The following is a 21,461-nucleotide window of genomic DNA, read 5'->3' as shown; positions in this document are numbered from 1 at the left end:
CGTTGGTGTTTCCGTCATGTAGTAACTGCTGGCTTTAACTGTACAAAGGTTGTTCGACACTATGAAACACATACAGACTTCATGATGTTCGGCTAATATTTTTATTGTGAATATTAATCATGAGGGTAAACGGCCCTGTACACCACGGAGCGAGGTCAGCATATCCACGATATCCTCAGCTCCATGAGTTAACACAGAGTTTCCCAGCTGACTATCTAACTGTCATCTACGAATATGTCACGGCTCATATCTATATGATTTTACAGGAAATCATCCGTATTACTGCCAACTATTCCAGAGACGTGAAAATCTACAGCATAAAGAACACAAAAATATAGCAGTCTAACGCAACACTGTAACAGAGATGAACCGTCAGTTTGTCGCAGATCAAAGTGGAATGAAAGTGATTGGTTGAACAGGTGTGATCTGTGTTTTCTGCATTTTCATCAGTGTAAGAGACTCAGCAGCAGATTAGAATAACAGTTACACATTTAATAAATCACAAAATTAACAAACCTGTTCGGACAGTTTGAGTTTGTATTCCCTCAGCTGCAGACTCGCTGTTGTTTAAATGTTTGAAAAGGAAGATTAGATATAAAAAACGTCAAACATAGACTCAGTCTGCGTTCACATTTGATATGAGGCCAGCACGTATAGTGGCTGTGTCCTGTTTTAAGATCATACATGTAAAATTGTTGTCTGACCTCCGTCGATCCAGCCGCTCAGAGTCCGTGGTTACCATGGTTACTGCATAAGCAGCTGTAATGTAAACAGCTGGCACAGCGGAAACCTACCAGCAACATGAGTGTTTATGCTTGTCATTGCAAAAGAACCGTCTGAATGGTTAACTGAAGTTAACTTGGATAAATTATAGTTAAGGAGTATCACAGATAACGCCCACGTGAGCTGTGTGACTGTTCACCACTACACTGAAATCAGTAGGCTATTACTGAAATACACGTGCTATATCATAAACTATGATATAAACAGGGAGGTCCTATTAACATGTTTAGTTTTAAAGGACACCTTCCTGCCTTTAGTCTCATTCATGAGCAGTATTAGTTTTCGTCTAACATCCAGAAGTCTGCACCATGTGTTTCATAGTTTCTAACAAGCCTTTGACAGGTAAACATAACATGACCGAAACACCAAAAAAAAAAGGAGAAAAAAAATCACACAAATTATATGTTAACCTCATTTATTTTAGTTAAGTAAACTCTAAAAATTCTAACAGACAGCTGGTGCTTAGAATACAGTTGAATAACTATTAAAAAACAGATGATATAATATTTCTGTCCAGGTTGCAGTCTGCATGATGAACACGCTGTTGCAAACTCTGCTCCTCTCGGTGGAAATGCGCCTTCTCTTTTCTTTCTTTAAAACATTTTATAAGTCAGTTTACTCTCAAAATTCACTGTTAAATCCAAAACACACCAGATAAAGAAAAGCGAATGGTTCAGTCTAACACATGTGAACCATTAAACGTCTGTAAAACTGTGCAGTTCTGAAACGTAACTTTAACCTCAGCCAAACCGATTTGCTCAGTTGTAAATAAAACAGCGAAGTAAACGTGACCCGACAGACAAAACCTGAGTGAATTAAGTCCAGCGTTTAACCACTGAGAGCTAAAACTCAGGTGAGGTTTCAAAGCTGTGCCAGTGATCGGACATCAGCCGCTGATGAAGCTGTTCGCCTATAAAGTGCTCTGTTGGGAAACAAGCTCCAGCAGCTCTGCGCTCGGGGAAAACACTATATTTACTTATCTTGTGCAGAAAAATGCGCTGACATTGCTTTATATCGAGCGCCGGCTGCCCAGTTAAACTGTGACTATCACCAGGTAACGTGGGCGTGTTTCTTGAATTAGCAGCAGGTGTTAAACAGCTGACAGATGAGGAGGAGGATGCATGCAGGTAAACTGAGGGTCTGTTGAGCTGATCGCTGGTGTCGTGAGAAAAATGTCAGCTCGTTCTTTATGTTACAGAAGCACAGAGACACAAGACCAGGCGGAAAGAGACGATCGTTCGGTGAAAATGAGAATCTGCGAATGCAACATGTGGAACACGGAGAGTGGAATAAACAAACCGGTTAACGTACCCCCCCCCCCCCCCCAAAAAAAAAACAAAACAAAACAAACAAAAAAAAAAAAACCAAACTATAAAAAACGTAAAAAAACAAACAAACAGTTAAGCTGGAACACCGGGGCTGTGAGCTCGGTGCACTCTGTCAGCTGACTGTTAGCAGAGCGAGTGACATCTCTGAAAACATCTGAGCACTTTTGCAAACGTGCTCTATGTTGACAACCTGACCAGACGTGTGAAGATTACGGCGCGACATTCGTGGCTAAAACACTGTTAAAAGTGTAGTTGGTGACAGAAAAACGGGGTATTTTAAAACTACACCACCACCATTGCTGCCTGTGATTTGAAATGCATTCTGGGATACCTGGCTGCCCCAAGTCTACACAAGCAATCGATTATCTAGGATCGACCTGTCTTGACTTATTTTGCACGGCAACCAATCAAATGTTAGAGAAGCTGCATGGCAGCGTTAACCCCGCCCACTTAGTTTGATGGGTGAGGCTGACAGATAAAATTATTTCAAGGGGAGAGATGAAGGGGACAAAAGTGCCAAAATGAATTAAATAAATAAATCATTAAATAATGAATTAAAACTGTCAATAATTATTTAAATGTGTTATTAATTAATTAAATATGTTAATAATTAATTATGTCAATAATTAATCAATTACATGTGTCGTAAATATTTACGTAATTAATTATTTCCGATTTTAATTCATTATTGCCACATTTAATTAATTATTTAATGGTGTATTTAATTAATTCATTATGGCAGTCCTGGCGTTCCATATTGACCAAGGGTGAGATGTAAAAGGAAAAAGGGAGCTTTTAGAGGTTTCTGACAGAGGAGGTTTATTCACTAACAGTACTAGATGGTAACTAGTACTTTTTAATAAGCAGCTAACAGCACAAAGCATAACCTAACCTCTGGCTAAACTGCTATTTTAGCAAGATAGGAGAGAGCAGAGCGGAGAGCCGGAAGTGGGGCGCCCGATCTGGCTTCCTACACCTCCCCGCCGGATCGGGCTGTACGCTCTACCTCCCCACTGCCTCCCAAAAAGGGAAGAAGAGCAGAGGGGAGAAGAGCAGAGTATTTTCTTTTCTCTCGCGGTTAGCTGACTGCCTTAGCTGCCCAAGTGATGTCAGCCCTTTTTAACCATAGCCAGTGACTGGTCCTCTCAGCAGTGTCAGCTAGTTCTCTTATAGCCTGCCGTTGCGCCTCTCCTCTGATCCCATTCTCTCTAAGCAGCTTTGCTGTTGTACTGGCAACAAAGCCCCTGCACCGCACTTCCACCGGGTGCACTTTGATCTTCCAGCCTAAATAAATAAATGTGTAAAATGACAGAAAAAATCCTGCTCAGAAAATGTCCTTTTCTCCCCATGCTGTGGATCCACTGTGAAAAATAGACATTTCTGAGTGGATAATGAAAAAACAGCAACTTTTCTGTGACTTAATTGTTATTGTTTATCTATTAATTATCAGTGTAGTTTTAAATTTAATTGCAATGGTGGAAATCTTTATCAGTAGGGAATGATGTAAAACCTATGTCCAAAATATGCTGTGCTGTGTGCTTAAACTTCATTCTCTACAATGTGCATAGCATTTGTAACTGCTCTCACAACAAAGGTGCACGGTACGATGCACGGTCCGCCCAAAGTCATTCAAGAGGTTTTTTTTGCTGTTATTTTTGCTTAATTTCCTCAGTTATTAAGTGCAGATTCATCAGGCTCTCCTGTGTCTTTCCTCTGATCTCTCTTGGCATCATATATTTATTGCACATGCCACACATCAACAGAGATGACACAGAGAAAGATGGAGTCTTCTTTGGAGTGAACATAGCGTTGAACTCGGGTATACATCGAGGTTTCGTTTTTTTGTTCTTGTTTTTGTAAAGTTGAGCAATCTCTGGAAATTCAGCAGAAAGTGAACTGAAAGGAATCAGGTCATTAATGTGATTAAAGTCAGGCAGGCTTGTCCCTGCCTGCTGGCCTTCCTCCCACTGTGGAAGTTCCACCCATTCAGAATTGCTGGCACACTCACAAGAAGTCATCCGAGACCGATGGTTGAGATGCAATCTGCAAAGGAAATTTGTGGAGGATACAGGAAACTTGAAATGACTTTCTGAGGAGGCTTGAGAGGAGAGAAAGCAAACAGAACTGCAAGAGACTGATGATTCTGCCAGAAACGCTGATGGACTGAAAAAGAGACTGGAAGAAACAGGGGTGGGGGTCATCTGAGGTCACTGAAGCTTCAAAGAAGGCCATGTCTGTGCACGTGGGATGTTTTATTTCACAGCATCAGCACAGTGTCTAAAGAAGCCAATGTGAGGCTAACAGCCTGAGAAGCAGTTTGAATTTTACACTTTCAATCAAACGCACTGGTTTATAATATTATAATTTTAATCTCTTACTGCCTGTTGTATTCTAAAACTGAAGGCCCCATCTTATCTTAATGACCTTGTAGTACCATATCAGCCTATTAGAGCACTTCGCTCTCGCTCTGCAGGCCTACTTGTTGTTCCTAGAGTATTTAAAAGTAGAATGGGAGGCAGAGCCTTCAGTTTTCAGGCCCCTCTTCTGTGGAACCAGCTTCCAGTTTGGATTCAGGAGACAGACACTATCTCTACTTTCAAGATTAGGCTTCAAACTTTCCTTTTTGCTAAAGCATATAGTTAGGGCTGGACCAGGTGACCCTGAATCCTCCCTTAGTTATGCTGCAATAGACGTAGGCTGCCGGGGATTCCCATGATGCATTGAGTTTTTCCTTTCCAGTCACCTTTCTCACTCACTATGTGTTAACAGACCTCTCTGCATTGAATCATATCTGTTATTAACCTCTGTCTCTCTTCCACAGCAGGTCTTTATCCTGTCTTACTTCTCTCTCCCCAATCAATCACAGCAGATGGCCCCGCCCCTCCCTGAGCCTGGTTCTGCTGGAGGTTTCTTCCTGTTAAAAGGGAGTTTTTCCTTCCCACTGTCGCCAAAGTGCTTGCTCATAGGGGGTCATATGATTGTTGGGCTTTTCTCTGAATCTATTATTGTACGATCTACTGTACAATATAAAGCGCTTTGAGGCTACTGTTGTTGTGATCTGTATAAATAAATTGAATTGAATTGAATTGAAGTCACAGGATCTCCAGGATGCTGCCGAGCTGAAACATAATCACCTAAATACAACAACACTTTATAAAATGGTATAAAGGTTGGCATATCATGTGATATGTCACAAATTATAGTTAAAACATGTTTGTCTTCCTGACTGATGAGTGTTGTTTCTGACCATATGGATCCCTTCATGACCATCTCTAAAGGTCTCTTCTAGCCAGATAATGTCATGGAGTCAAACTGGACTCAATAAGTTATTGAAACCAATGGCAGAGATTTGATTACAGCGCTCCATCAAAATTTGTGTCTTTTTTGAATGGTCAGATCTTACAAATTGAGTTCAGAGAAGTTCAGGAGCCCAACTCTCCAGATCTGAACCCAGTAGTGAACCTTTAGCATGTGTTGCTGTGGGTTATGTGGCTTAGGTGTAACCGCAACCTACACCAGCTGACCAACTAACTATTAAGTCTGGTCGATTCTGTTCATCTGGATGGTCTAGATGAACAGAATCGACCGTTTGGGATTTACTCACCTGGATGATTGAGCATGCATCAAGACATATTGAGTCCGGTCCCACTTCTGCTGTTAAAAATGTTGTGAATGGAAAACCCAGAGTTGTAGCTGCTGCTATCAGTTGGTAAATTTACCAGTGAGCCTTTGAGTAATTTTCAGAAAGCAACTGAAGCAACCAGGTACAAAGCTGCAAGGTTTGTACTTGGTTGCATTATAACAAAATAATATGTGTTTACCTGAGATTTGCCCCCAGAGATAACTGAGTCCTCTTCTCTATCACCAGAGTTACAAGCTCGCTGTTGAGCTCAAACCAGACCAATCACAGGCCTGGATGAACATGGGAGGAATTCAGCACATCAAGGTAGAAAAGACACATTTAAAATCTGACAATACAACTGAACACTCCTGACAAACTTTACATGTGTCCGACATCTGCGAGCATCAGCATGTACTGTGATGTTTGTGCTATATAAAGTTCTGTCCACTCTACCTCACTCTCTAAATCACTACTGGGGTGGTTGCCCAAGATGTCTGCTGGCTCGTACTGCCCAAGTCTTCCACTACAGAAACCATGTTAGAGGCTGACAGAAACCAACAGCTGTCCTTGGGAAATGGGCCTTGTTGGACCCATCCACCAGTTTGAGCCCAAACCGCACGCCCATTCATGGTGATCACTCACCCCCTTCTGTCTCAAAAAGGTCATGGAAACATGTGCAACAGCTGTGAAGCTGAACTACACATAAGCTGCTAGCAAAAACAGTGTCGTGTTGTGCTGTGATTTTGATCCAGGTCAGGCAGATTTAAACCCAACTCAAAATGACCTCAACCTAATGGCAGAGCTCAGCGGCAGCAGGCAGGTCTAATGTGAAATCAGATTTGTAATATGTGTGTGTTTGTTTAGGGAGATTATGCAGCTGCCAGGATGTACTACCAACGCGCCCTCCTTCTCAGTCCAGGTTCCAAACTTCTGAAGGAAAACCTTGCCAAGCTGGACCGACTGGAGAGGAGACTGACAGGGGCTGTGTAGACTGGTGCCAGTGACACGACACAGTGGGACAAACACTTGCTCTGGAGCCCAAACACCACCCATTAAGACTGTTGAATAAACTTAGTCTGTTACGACGATGGGTAGGAGAGAAAAGAAGTAGGGTGAACCTCTCGGGCCTTCAAAGAGACTGGCCCCCAACTACAGGCCCAAAGCCTTTCCTGAAGGATACAAAGAGAAGCTGGTAAGAGCTCTGTGCATTACCAGCCTGCATCAGCTTTTCTTCAACATGCATATCTGTTTTCAACATTTGCGTTTCATTTTCTTTAAGGCACTTAATCAGAGATCTTCCTGAGCTCTGTGCTCTGCCTTTGAAAATGATTCACATATTTACATTAATGCAATAAAAGTGTGCAGATTTAATGAAGGGAACGAGTGGGCAGGTATTTTCCTGACCCTAAGGTATGAATAATAAAATGATGTAGGTTCAGAAGTCACCTGTTTGCTTTGGGGTTCTTTCAGCTCATGGACACGGAGAACATCAGAGCCCACTGTTTCATGCAAACAAACCATGTCCCAACCTGACATAAGACACCTACACTTCACACAAAGACATTTTTGTGAATCAATGCCCATAAACGGAGGTGTATCGATTATTTTTATGCTTTTGCATGAATTAATATTGAAGACAAATCTCAAATCAAGACCAAGTGTAACCTAACTGTTGGTAAGCCTCAGAGCCAAACATTTATGATGTTGGTAACTTCCAGCTTCTGAAAATTCCAAATCCCAGCCAGCAATGATTTCCATCTCCGTCAGTATCACAGCAAACCAACTCACACAAACTCTTGGAACGTGCTGTCATTTGGATTGTTGTTCTTTATCAATTCAAAATGAAGCGTCTCAGCAAAGTTTTTATTGATTACTTATTATTTTAAAATGAGTGGTAGTACAATGTGGCTTTGGAGTTGGAATCAATCAGGCACATTTAACTCTGAGCAACTCTGAAATTCAGCAGAGGAGCTCTTTGCTGAAACAGTGTCTTGATGCTCTGATATTGTATCCACGGGACACAAAAGTAGTCCCATTTCTGCTGTTACAGTTTATGGCTCCTGCCCTCCAGCAGCTGGGGACTTTCAGACTGCTAACTCTGAACTTCTCTGCAGCAGAAGGAAGTTTTGGCTTGACTGGTTCCTTGTACATTGTTCAGTGGTATAAGTGTAACAATGACATGATTGTATTCTCTGATACATTGTGTCCATCATCAAAAATCACACAGGCAGTGTTACGCTGTCTTGTTTGCAGCATTGTCTGTCCTCAGACTTTTAACTTTACATTTTTAGAAAATAAAATTTCCAAACTCTAATTGAAAATGAGCAAACATCAGATGGTGAATAAAAATTTAAATGAGTTCATTACAGACATCAGATTGCCTCTGTCTATAATGTTTTTTCAGCTAAGATAAGCAACGCACACCGCTATCATACTTGAGCTCCATTCTTGGGCCTCATGATTAAATCAGTAACTATATTAACTAAAGAAGGTTATTTAAAGATCTGCAAAGTAAGTGAAGTTTATATTTGTATAACCCAATGGGAAATAAGGACAGATTCATTTGGATCCCACTCTGCTGGGATATTTAAATGAATATATGTGTAAAGCTCTCTTAAAATGTCATTATTCTGGTAACAGCTGCTTCCTCTCTAGATTACCTAAATCATATTTATCTGATCTCCACTTATGGCAGAAGCTAGAATAAACAGCCTGATGTCACAAGTCTTCAGCAAGTAGAATAAGCTAATGTGTCGGCTCCTGTGTGGAGCTCCAACTTGTGGGTTCATGTGCAACATAACCTCTGAGGAATGGTGTTTCGCTGATCGTTGTGGTTTTATTGATTCTCTCGAGTGAATTTTATTGTGGAATGCCAATGAGATGAAAGTGAAGTGACTAGTGCAGTGACTGGGTTGCACCAAGAAAATAAAATATATCTTTTATTAAATGGTGTTTGGAGTTGTTCTTCTTTTAAATGTCTAAGAAAAAAACATGAAATATTCTCAGTAGACGGATTGGGGCTGCAGTAATGCGGACGCTGCACCGGTCCGTCGTGGTGAAGAGGGAGCTGAGTGTAAAAGCGAAGCTCTCAATTTACCGGTCGATCTACGTCCCTACCCTCACCTATGGTCACGAGCTGTGGGTAGTTCAGTTCAGTTCAGTTCATTTTTATTTCAAACATTTCAAACATGTGCCTTCACAATCATTACAAAATATCATTCCATTATTTGTTTGAAAAGGAGTAGGCTGAAGTATTTACTTATTTGTCCCTACCCCCTCAAGTTTTACCTCTCATTCATTTAATTTTTTTTTGTCTTAAATTAAACAAACAACATATGAAACATATAAACATATGAAGTAAAACAAAACATAACATACATAAATCAAAAACAAGAAATTAGCAAGCCCCACCACAGTATAGTTTCTTTCATATGAAAAATACAGAATGTGTATATTTGCAGATACACAAGTTATGGAAAAACAACAAACCAAAACAAAACAAAAAAACAACCAAAAAAGAACCGCAACACCATTACCAGCAACATTACCATCCTGGGTTAACCCCGTTTTCTTCATTCTTATACTTATTTAAAATTAGGTTTTTATATTTTACTTTAAACTGTTTTATGTTTTGACTGTCTTTTATTTCTTCTGTTAGACTGTTCCATAATTTAACTCCTGCAATTGAGATTGACATAGTTCTTAAAGTTGTTCTAGCACTTTGTATTTTTAAATTCCATTTCCCTCTTAAGTTATACCCACCTTCTCTTTCTATGAACAATTTACAGATTTCTTTGGGAAGCAATTTATTTCTTACTTTATACATTATTTGCGCTGTTTTAAGCTTCACCAAGTCTTGGAATTTAATAGCTTGCATTTTGACAAAGAGTGCATTTGTATGGTCCCTGTACCCTACATTATTTATTAATCTAATGGCCCTTTTCTGTATTATAGTTATTGTTTGTGTGTTACTTTTGTATGTGTTTCCCCAGACCTCTACACAGTAGCTCATATATGGCAGTAGTAAAGCACAGTATAAAATGTGCAGTGCTTTCTGATCCAACATATGCTTTGCTTTCCCCAGGACGGCAATGCCCCGTGCCAATTTCCCCCGAACATAAGTAATGTGTGGCTTCCAACAGAGCTTGTGGTCAATGATCACCCCAAGAAATTTTATTTCATTTACTCTTTCTAAATATACATTGTCAACACATATTTCTACTTCGATGTTTTTCTTTTGGTTTCCAAACAACATAAATTTGGTTTTATCTAGATTCAATGATAATTTATTTATATCAAACCACTTCTTTAATATCGTTAATTCCTGTGTGATCATTTCCAAAACCTGTGGCAATTCCCCACCTGCACACAGTATATTTGTGTCATCTGCAAATATTACAAACTTTAAAATCTCCGATACTCTGCAGATATCATTTAAGTACATAATAAACATTTTTGGACCCAGTACTGAACCTTGAGGTACTCCACAAGCTATATCCATCAAATTAGATTTATATTCATTTATTTGTACATATTGTTGCCTATTCCCTACATAGCTTTTTAACCATTCCAAAACCACTCCCCTAAACCCGTACTTTTCCAGTTTTTTTAATAGAATTTCATGATTAACAGTATCAAACGCCTTCTTTAGATCTAAGAAAACTCCGAGCGCATACCTCTTATTATCCATACATTCCGTTATCTTTTCCATTAAATCTATCAGTGCCAAAGCTGTTGATCTGTTGTTTCTGAACCCATACTGACTATCTGTCATTAATTCATATTTTTCCACAAAACTGTCAAATCTTTTTATGAAGAGTTTTTCCAGTATCTTAGAGAACTGGGAGAGTATTGACACTGGTCTATAGTTTGTAAAATTATGTCTTTCACCGGTTTTGTAAATGGGAATAACTTTAGCAACTTTCATTTTTTGTGGAAAAACTCCTTTTTGAAACGACAAGTTGAATATATATTTTAATGGTTTTACGATACCATCAAGTAGTGACCGAAAGAACGAGATCACGGATACAAGCGGCGGAAATGGGCTTCCTCCGAAGGGTGGCTGGCCTCTCCCTTAGAGATAGGGTGAGAAGTTCGGCCATCCAGGAGGGGCTCAGAGTAGAGCCGCTGCTCCTCCACATCGAAAGGAGCCAGCTGAGGTGGTTCGGGCATCTGAGCAGGATGCCCCCTGGGTGCCTCCTGGATGAGGTGTTCCAGGCATGTCCCACCGGGAGGAGGCCCCGGGGCAGACCCAGGACACGCTGGAGAGATTATATCTCTCGGCTGGCCTGGGAACGCCTTGGTGTTCCCCCGGATAAGCTGGAGGAGGTGGCTGGGGAGAGGGAGGTCTGGGCTTCTCTGCTTAGGCTGCTGCCCCCACGACCCGGCCTCGGATAAAGCAGATGAAGATGGATGGATGGAACTTTATCAATAAAACTGTCACGGTCCGCTGTGACGAACCGAGTGGAGAATGCGTGTAATGGACCCAGGTGCGTACACAAGTGAGCAGACGGGAGTGAGCTTTAACAGAAGGCGAGCCTTTTATTGTGGCTGGTAACACAAGAGAAACAAACAAGAATAAGGGCAGCACAAAAGCAATAACTAAACAGAAACCTAAACTGGGAATGAACTAAGGTAAGGCTATGACTTAGAATACAACAGACCGGGCATGGAAACACGGGGGGTGGGAACACAGACGACGCGACACAGACTGTAAGAAACACAGAGACTAAATACACATGAGGGATGATCAGGGGAAGTGGCCACACATGGGAACGCAGCTGACACACATGAACTTAACGACAGGACAGGAGGAGTGAAACTGAATACACTGACAGTGAATGCAGGCCTTCAAAGTAAAACAGGAAACATGAGACATGAACCGGGGAGATGTAGTACAGGGGGAGGTGACAATACTGACAGCATGAACTTGACAGTACAAGACGCACAGACATAAACACACGAAGGGCAAGGGAGACGTAATGCAAGGGTGATATATACAAATGGCTGGACTACCTTAATGAACCTAAACAATCAATAAACATCAAAATAGACTAAACACAAAACACTGGGTCACACGACCCAGGACCATGACAAAAACAGCTGCAGCTTTCACTACAGCACGTGTGGTACTTTGACCTTTGTACTGTTGTCATCGGTTCATTTTGCAGTTAACATGTGAACATGTTTTTTCATGTCTATTTAAGTGCTATTTATGACACTATGTTTGCACTGAAGCACCGCAGCAATTTCCTAATGTTGTAAACCTGCTCAACATTTGGCAATAAACCCCTTTCTGATTCTGATTCTGATGTTGGATGATCTGTCTGCTGTCACTGGGTGTTGCTGAGGTCTGAATCTGAAGGCAGCTCCTGTAATCACAAAGACAACAGAACCATCAAACTCAAATATAAATTTTATCCCTCAAAATTGAAATAAAGCTGATTTTTTTTTCTTTTTCTTTTTTTCTTTTTTTTTCTCTTGCCTGTCCCGTTTGGCTCTTTTGCATCAGAATTATTGTCTAAAGGCAAAGAAAGATGCCCAATGGATTTACTTTACCAAACTGACCATCCCAGCCTTGCCGTAATGGTCCATTTGATTCACCTTTTATTGTTTATTTTATTTTCACTTGCTGAATATGGGACAGACTTGACTGGGGGAAAGAAGGGGAGAAAGAAAGAGGGAAAGAGAAACAGCTGAGAAGAGGGACGGGGGAGAAGGGCAAAAAAACAAAAACCAACAGAACGGGCAGAGAAAAAAAATGCATATATCGATCACCTGGGTCACCTGCTGAGAAAGAAAAAAGAAAACAAGCAGAAGAGAACAAGAGTAATAGAATAAACAGCATCACAATGATATATGGGAATATGACAGTAAATACTAAATATTAAACATTATTGTGCAGCACATAAGATCAACAGAACACAGTGTGCTTTGAGGTAAGAGCCAAAAAGGGTGTAGTTTGTGGGTGTGATCACCCGTGTGTACACCTGTGAGCATGGACGCGCTTGTTTTTTTAAAAGGTTCCTTCATGTAATGATCTGCTAGAGGGTGTGGGGGGGCCACAGCCCCGTCCTCCAGGGCATGAAGCAGGTATGGAGGAGATCAAAACTCCAGACATCCAGAGGCTCCCAGAACACAAGAGACCAAGGAAGACCAACAGAGGGGCAGCCGCGCCACTGTCCCAGAAAGAGCTGAGGAGAGTCCCAGATGAGGGCTCACTCAGCAGCCGCGGAGCAGAAACCAGGGGGAGTTGCAGTGACGCACCCGTGAGCTCCGCCGGCAGACAGCCGTGCCTGAGTGACCGAGCCCTAGGCCGAGAGGCCGGGGGCACCCCACCTCTGAAGTGGCCCGAGCGAGCCCCAGGCTCCAGGCCCTGACAAGCGGCCGCCAAGGAGTGAGCCGGTGTGTACCTGGATGCCCATCCCCAGACACAAAGAACCACCAACGCACCGATGTCTGAGGGAGTCCGCCACTGGCAGGGGAAGTGGTGGTAGGGGGAGATAGGCCTCCAAACCTTGGAGGGCCTGAGATGTCCCCAGAGAGGTGGCGCCTGACACCCAACCTGACATATAGACACAGACATACAGGCACACACAGACACAAACATCCATTCCCACCCTCATGCTCTCATATGCACTTACTCCACACTCAACCAACGTGGAGACAGACATAAAGAGACGCCGTACACACGATCACACTCCCCAAGCGTACTCTACGAACCGGGTCTAGGTACCCTTGCCCCTGGAGGGGGGAACTGCACCCAGACCCAGGTGGTGTTACCCTTTTCCCTGCGGTGGGGAGAGGCAGACCGCCCCGACTCCGCAGCAGCAGGGAGGCCCCACACCCCAGACCGCAGTCGGACGGCCAACTCCTCCTCCTAGCCCCCCTGCTCCAGCAGGCCGCAGAGAACGGGGGTGAGAGAAGACTCCAAACCTCCCTCCACCCACTCATTGTAGTGTTGATGTATGTGTGTTCTAAGGTGCATTTAAAACCCAGGAGGGCATGGAGCTACCTGCCAAGGAGCAGCAGGTAAGCGCATAGTCCCTCCTGCTAGCCCTCAATGTCTACGTGTATTCAAAATTGAGAGGTGGGCAACAACGCCAGGGGTGAGGTGTACACCCTGATGGTCTTTTGGAGTCCGTGTAGCGTGCCCACCCCCAAGGTCCTATATGTATGTGTAATGAGAGTGTGAGTAATGTGAATGTCTAAGTTGTGGGATAAAATTGAGGCAGAGGCAGCCAGAAGGGGACAGGGGGGTAGCCTCCTCTGCACCCTGGTGACATACCCCTACTCCAAGGCCCTGCATGTGTGGGTGGTTGTGGTGGAGCGGGAAGAGGGAGGCAGCTGGAGATGGGGAGGGAAGGAAGGGAGGGGCAAGTGACCCCCATACTCCGCGACCCGCCAGGGAAAGTTAAAGTCATTCAGCCATCTGTTTATACATGGTTTAGCTTTAAAGTATCTGCATTTGTGAATAAAATTTTTTCCCATAAACAAAAACGTCCTAATCAACAGGTCAAAATCTGCATTCTCAGCAAGTATTCCAAATACTTCACAGATACTTCACCTCTTTTTTGATGTGTATATTATTTATTGCTTGCAGGGGACACTCATGCAGAGCTAGAATTTCGCATTTATTAATATTCAGCTGTAGGCCAGAAGCTTTGGAGAAGTGGTTGATCACCTGTACCCACCGACGCATGTATCAAGCTCACAGAGTGAAACCTGTATCGGTGCGTGCGTCGCTTTAAGAAAAAGTCACGTGATCGATACAGCTGCTGTATCGCTCATTGCCAACGCGCCAAACTGTGTTTAAAAGGTACCGCATCCGCATCTGCCAACGGAACGAGTCTCCACCAAAAAAAGGACAAATTTACTCTCGCAAAGATAAAAAAAAAAAAATACACATCTCTCCATAACAAAATGGAGCCCGAAAGAAAAAGAAATGTTTCTGCTGTGGGGGATCATTTTGATCTTTTAACTGCAAATAGTTAGTCTGTCTTTGTTTCAGTGTGATCTATCAGAATAGAAAAAACAGCAATGTGACCTGCAGTGTAAATTATTTATTTTATTTTATGCAGGTTAAATGTCGCATCTGTTCTGCATTTCTTACACAAACAAAAGCACCTCCTCAGTGTTAAGGCATTACAGAGCCAAACATGAAGATGAGGAGATAAACACACCGAGAATGAACACAGGTAGGCCTATACTGACACTGAACAGCTTTATCATCTTTTTTTTTTTTTTTATTAAAATGTGTTTTATTATTTTGAAATCAAACATCTAGGAAGACTGTTCTGGACCAGGCAGTCCTGAATTTTATTATAAAAGACTGCCAACCCCTTAGTATTGTGGAGAGTGTCGGAGAGAAACATTCCAAGATCAGAGGATCCTTTAACATACTGGGGGAAAAGGAAGACATCCGAACCTTTTCCACCTGGCTTTACAGTTTTTGTGTACCCCAGCTTCATTTATGCCTCTGAGTTTTCCAAAGCTGGGGAAATGGTGTCAAAAAAACACAATAGACTGAATGCAAAAACATTGAATAAACTTATTTTTCTTAAACTCTGAGTCAATTACATTTAAATGGGTAATATTATATTCACAATACTTTCATTTTAATTTTCACTTAATGTCATTCACAATATTTGAAATGTAAAAGATATAAAATGATTCCATGGAAAGTACAATACCTTACAGTGTAAACAAGTATGACTAGGTCATTGAATCAGTGTCTGTTGTGAGTCTCAAGTAAGTTGCCTGCAATGATATTTAAGGTCCAGCAGGTGTCAGTATGGAGCAAAACAGCAACACTGTGTCGACACAGTATCGATACTGTTATGTATTTAGTAAAATCAGTTTATAGTTTGTGGTACTACTTTCTGTTACATAGTAGAGAACACAAAGTGTGGTGTATGTGCGCATTGATATGCCTGCGCCTTTCCTTAGACTGGTTATTAAAGTAAATCACTACAACTAAAGAAGGCGTCGTTACTTACCAGTTAAGTTATAAGAGAGAATATAACAGATACAGTTTTTGGGAATGTGCTGAAACGCCTCACGAGGCCTCACTACCTCAGGCTGTCAGGTTAAAACACTCGGTCGTGTTTTCGTAGCGTAAACGCTGGCACTCCTCTCAGAGCCTACGCTCTATCTGCTATTCCCGAACAGAGATACGCAAGTTTCTCCGTGACTGCAGCTGCCAGTCAAAGCTGTTATGATGACGTTTCACAACAATTTAACATCACCACTCTAGGAATTAGAATCACACTTATGGGAAAGGAGACCCCTTGAACATAAATCAGCGTGATGAGAACTATTGAAAACAAAAGAAAGAATCTTTGAAAAAAAAAATCTGAGGAGAATAAATTTATTTTAGTCTGACCCCAGTCCCATCTGCTAACGTGGAGGGGGGGGGGGGGGGGGGGGTTATGACCTATACTGCAGCCAGACACCAGGGGGCGATAGAGACGTTTTGGCTTCAATGGGCAAAACAATGGGCAAAACATGCACATGCTCTTTGAGAGCTTGTTCCCGGCTCGTAACCAGCCCGCTCTGCCGTCAAGGACGATCATTGGCTAATGGTCATCATGTGACTGATGGAAGCCAGATCCCTCTGATTAGCAAAACTGTGATTAATAGTTAAATGCTATTGTTGAGGGGCACAGGCAGGAGTCCACATGCACACATAGAAAATAAAGAAAAGGGCACTTCGGGCACCAATCAGGAGAGGGCCAGGTGCTCCCCCCCCCCCCCCCCCTCATGCACGTGCATTACAGTCTAAGAGTACAGTACAGTAATAATAATTGTACAGTAACTGTAATGCTGGTTAGTGACTGAGCAGCCTGGCGACTTTTCTCAGTTTCTTATATAAACTGTTTTAGTGTCTCATCTTCAGCTGCAGGTCCCAACATCCTTCAATTCAGTCAGAGCAGCAGATCTAATGTCTGCATGACTTTAATCAACATTCAGGCTCACAGTTATTTCTTTAATCAGGGTAAAATCACTCATGTGCACAGATTAACTGACGACTGCTCATCTTAGATGTTATGGTGACGTTGCACCAATTTAATGCCATTCAGAATTATTAGAATTATTAGAATTACACTTATGAGAAAGGAAACTCCTTGAACACAAATCAGCAAGATAAGAAGTGCTAATAATGGCAGATTTTTTTTTCTTTGGGAAAAAATGTATTTGAGGGGAACTTTGTTTTAGTCTGACCTCAATCCCATCCGCTAACATGAAGGAGACGGGGTTTATGACCTATACTGCAGCCAGACACCAGGGGGCGATAGAGACGTTTTGTGGGGAGTTCTTTGGTTGTGTGTCCCTTTAAGATTCATGTAGCTTCCGGACTCCGTCACATTTACGTCACACACGGAACTGTCAAGATGGAGGACGGTAGAGAAGCTTCCACGAATTCACTTTTGAAGGATGGTAAAATGAGTTTTATCATGACAGAATTGGTGCATCGACTTTAAATACGATCGTCGATCGTTTGAAGGCATTTTATCAAAAGCTGCGAGAGTCTCGCAGGACTGTAAAAAATTCTTTAGCCAGTGAAGAAGCGACATTAACATCAATAACCTGGTTTGCATTGTTTGTACAATTCATTTGGCTAAATTAGTATTTGTGACAAAAAAAAGTAGAAACTACATTTGGTACCCATCAAGTCGCTAATTGTATAATTAGACAGTGACGTGTCTGATTATGTGCTCGCTGTCTAATATGTGAGACTGGGAGAGTTAATGGCTTGAAAACTGACTGCTGTGTTTGCAGAGTGTTATGCTGATTTCCTAGTAAAGGACTTTGATGTGAAGACATACACCGCTCAGGCCATTCACCATGCTGTAATCGCTGAACAGCTGGCCAAGCTGGCACAAGGCATCAGTCAGCTGGACAAGGAGCTACACACCCAGGTACAAATCCAGCTCACCTGGGCCACTGTTTCCCTCAGAATGCACTAATTTATAAACTTTCAGTAATAACCAGCATTCCCAAATTACTGTGAGAAAACTAAGCAGATCCAAATAGATGAACCCAGTGTAAGTTTAAATGTCTGTATCAGTGTGACAACTCAGGACGAGCGCTGGATCTATCCTGAGTTGACCTGTAGGATGTGTTGACGAATGCAAAACATGATTGCCAAAGTATTTTTGGGCAAGATGCTGGACGTCACAACAAAATTTAAGCCATTAAAAAGTTACTATTATTGTTTTAACAATAAATACCAACACTAAGGTAGTCTACTGAAATTTTAGCCACTTTAGAAGTGCTGAAAGTTAGAATCAAATAACCAGTGTTGGTCAAGTTACTTGAAAAAAGTAATCAGTAACTAATTACTGATTACTTCCCCAAAAAAGTAGTCCCTTTACTTTACTGATTACTTATTTTCAAAAGTAATTAGTTACTTGGTTAAAAACATGATTTACAACCTGAATAGGTGATAAAGCGATAGATCTTTCAGCCCAATTCTACTTTCTGCCTAATCCGTCATACAAAATGTAATCAAATGGAAAAGTCTCTTTTTAAAACTTGTTTTATTAGTTTTAATCTTTTAACTTTATGCATCAAGCAAACATTAAATTATATGCACCATTCTCTGACTGGAAGAAATTAGTTTAACATTTAAACCTATTTTCTGCACATTCCAGCACATAAAATAAAATATTTTTTGTGTTTACACTCAGTCTTTCAAATAGATGCAAGTAAAATACAGCAGAAAATAAATAAAGTCAAAGTCTCAGCAGTCCTGTTGCTCTATTTTCACCTGTATAGCAGGCGGATGTTTGCCCTGGTCCAGGTGTGTTGTAGCGGTCAGTTGAAGAGTTTCTCTGTGAGTTTCCCATTACGTCGTAGCTACTCGGTGCTTGTTGGAAGTTTAGGGGTTTTTTTCGCTGTAAAAAGAAGTTTTCTTCCCACGCAGTGAACAGCGGATGCTAATTAATGTTTTTGTCACTTTTTGCGGAATCAAACTCAAAGTAAGGTCAGTACTTCCACGCTTTAAACGCTGCACGCTCACACTCTCTCCCGCACTCGATATATTATCCTTTGTTGATCTGCACACAGCTGTTGCCACAACTGTCGCACTCGCTTACGTCACTGTCATGAGACCCTCACAAAAAAATCACGGTTTTAGTAACGCAGTAACGCAGCGTGCTTACGGGAAAGTAACGGTAATCTAATTACCTTTTTTTTGCAGTAGTAATCCCTTACTTTAGTCGTCACTTGAAGAAAGTAATCGGATTACAGTAACAACGCGTTACTGCTCATCTCTGAAAATAACAATGTGAATATATAAAATGTGACTAAAAGCAACTTAAATCAAACATTAATATGTCATATAAAGCACAAACAGTTACCATAACATGTGCAGTCTTCTTATATTTATGTTTATATTTTCCAGGTTGTGGCCAGACATGAAGACTTACTTGCTCAGGCTACTGGGATAGAGTCTCTGGAAGGTAAATTGCCACTTTTCCACAAGCTACTCTCATAAATTCAGATCTGTCAACTTCTTTTACAGACAAATTGATTTTTAGCAGTTTTAGGCTTCATCGTGTGAATCACTATGCCGAACAAATGCCATGCTTTGATTAGTTCAACTACAGTCAACATTTGATCATCTGTGAACGGTGGCTATTTTTAGAACTGCTGGTACTTAGGAAGGAATTAATTACTGTTATTATACCGTAAAACCACATCTGCTTTAATATTAAACTTATACTTTTCAAATGAACCTGAACTTTGATCATTAAGAGGATGGATGGGTAACATTTGCAGAAGTACTAAAGGAGTACATTCATAATGGGCTTTTCAGATGCTTGCAGTTCCTGCAGTTTACCAAAAGAAAGATCTAACATTGCTTGAAATAAGTCTGGTAACAAAGTAGCTCCAAGTTCAAAATATCCTGAAGGACTAAAATTATGATGTTGTTTTCAGGCGTCCTTCAGATGATGCAGACAAGGATTAGTGCTCTACAGGCAGCTGTTGACAGGTAAACGTGTTTGCCTCTGACTGTAGCCAGTCTATATACTGTTGATGTTAACAGGAAATATGTAGACATGTTTGGCTTAGTTCTTCACATTCACCCACTGTTTTCCTTTTACTGCCTTTAGATTTCTGTAACTGGGCATCTAGTGTGGTCTGTTAACAAAAATAACAATGAACTAAAAAAGTGTAGTGGTGAGATCAATAGAGTGAAAAGAATAAACGTCCAGAGCATCACAGTGGACCGGATACACTCTAGGTCCTTGGGAGCTGGAAACATGTCAAGCATCAATTCTAAAGGTGAGGCTGCAAAGTCGATGTCATTCTAAGCCAGTAGAAGCAAAATCGGCTCCCACCAGAGCAGATGCCAAATAGACTCGGAGGTTGAAAGAGCTGGCATGGATGCAACTCTTAATGCGCTTAATGAAGGAGGCAAAACTGAAGCTGCTCTAGCTGCAGCAAAGGTGCCAGAAGCTGCTACAGACAGTGACGATGGTAAAAGTGAAGTCGTGGTCCCCGGCCTTCCTTTATTCCCTGCTGTGTCACTGATGAAGATGTTAATGCACACTTTAGTCATGGGCAAAATGAAGACACTTAAGAACTTGACTCAGGGGACTAGATACAAACGAGCACTTTGTTCATTAGCCATTATTCTCATTCTTTCATTTTGTTAATTATCACACAGAAATGAAAACAGACCCAAACTTTTCCCTTCAGAGCTCCAACATGACACCCCTCACTCTCTCTGACACTCTGCAGTAAGACTGAGACTGTAGCCATGAAGCCTGGTATGGATCCACACAAGGATTGTCCCGTTCATAAGAAACCACACTCTTTAAAAGTTTCCTCAAAAAGCATTCCATTTATTAAAAATGCTGCATATCTATGAACCACAAAGCTAGAGATTGCAACACTGTAATGCGCTGTTCTGAGTGCTCTTTGCATGCCGGCTCTTCCTAACGGTCCACCTCCATGCATGACACGACGGTCTTGGATTTCAGAGGAGGAGCAAGGTGGGGAGCAAACCAGGAAGAACTCTCCTATTACAACATCCAGCTGCACAGAGGACTGTGGGGAAGGCAAAGTTCAAAGCTGTGTTTAGTCAGTGTGTGTCCCAGAGGAAGTCCTTAAAAAAAGAAAATGTGTGTGGAAGAAGGGCCATTGGCTTCATAATCCAAGCTGTAGATGGTTGTGTATCCCTTGGACTACCAACGAGTTTAGCTCAATTCCCAATAATAGACAGGAAATTCCCACACCAGAGACCGCTACTCATCAGCCTCATCTCAAAGCTGCTGCTGCCAAAATACTACCTCTTGACCCAGCAGCTGAAATCCTCTCACTGCTCGTAAGGGACATTATCTGTGTCCATGAGGTCCACAGTCGGTATTATGGACCACCCCATGCACAATATGCCCAATGCCTGGACTTCTGATGGGTAGGAGACATTTGCCCACAAACCTACTGTGAACCTATTGAAGACCAGAATTCTGGAGACCGTCCAGCTCAGTTTTTTTCTGACCATGTGAGGCTTACAGGTGAGTGCGCAAACAGGCCTTCTGAAAAGCCAGTTCAGGATAACACTGGCTACCAGAGCTTTAGTCATGCCGCAGAGGATAACAGACGGGCACCGTCAGTTAAAGATGAGCTTTTTCTTCACATCATGAACACCAAAACGGCATCTGTCTAAAAACCGAGAACAAGCGAGTGTCTCACATCTCTTGGATGTGCTTTGAAAA

At 41.8% G+C, this 21,461-nt stretch overlaps 2 protein-coding genes and 1 long non-coding RNA gene across 5 annotated transcripts in view; 2 read left to right on the top strand and 1 right to left on the bottom strand.

The window, feature by feature from the left end:
- Positions 1-8,680, top strand: part of tmtc1 (transmembrane O-mannosyltransferase targeting cadherins 1) — an 84,525-nt gene extending 75,845 nt beyond the window's left edge. For all 3 annotated transcript variants that reach the window (XM_082510376.1, XM_082510374.1, XM_082510375.1), the window contains 2 exons: positions 5,980-6,057; positions 6,598-8,680. In XM_082510376.1, coding sequence (XP_082366502.1) covers positions 5,980-6,057; positions 6,598-6,723 — 204 coding nt within the window. In that variant the 3' untranslated portion in view covers positions 6,724-8,680. The remainder of the gene's footprint in view (positions 1-5,979; positions 6,058-6,597) is intronic.
- Positions 8,681-11,254: 2,574 nt separating this feature from the next.
- Positions 11,255-15,936, bottom strand: LOC309692169. The gene is made up of 2 exons (XR_014272237.1): positions 15,732-15,936; positions 11,255-12,104 (listed from the first exon to the last, which is right to left on the bottom strand). It is a non-coding gene; the product is annotated as an uncharacterized lncRNA (long non-coding RNA).
- Positions 15,937-17,088: 1,152 nt separating this feature from the next.
- Positions 17,089-21,461, top strand: part of cog5 (component of oligomeric golgi complex 5) — a 74,128-nt gene continuing 69,755 nt past the window's right edge. Inside the window, exons 1-4 of the mRNA XM_082510378.1 lie at positions 17,089-17,172; positions 17,515-17,654; positions 19,142-19,199; positions 19,678-19,732. Coding sequence (XP_082366504.1) covers positions 17,127-17,172; positions 17,515-17,654; positions 19,142-19,199; positions 19,678-19,732 — 299 coding nt within the window. The 5' untranslated portion in view covers positions 17,089-17,126. The remainder of the gene's footprint in view (positions 17,173-17,514; positions 17,655-19,141; positions 19,200-19,677; positions 19,733-21,461) is intronic.

Source organism: Aulonocara stuartgranti, assembly GCF_965226115.1.
Source record: "Aulonocara stuartgranti genome assembly, chromosome: 17".
NCBI classification, from domain to species: domain Eukaryota; kingdom Metazoa; phylum Chordata; class Actinopteri; order Cichliformes; family Cichlidae; genus Aulonocara; species Aulonocara stuartgranti.
This window is presented reverse-complemented; position numbering and strand designations above follow the sequence as displayed.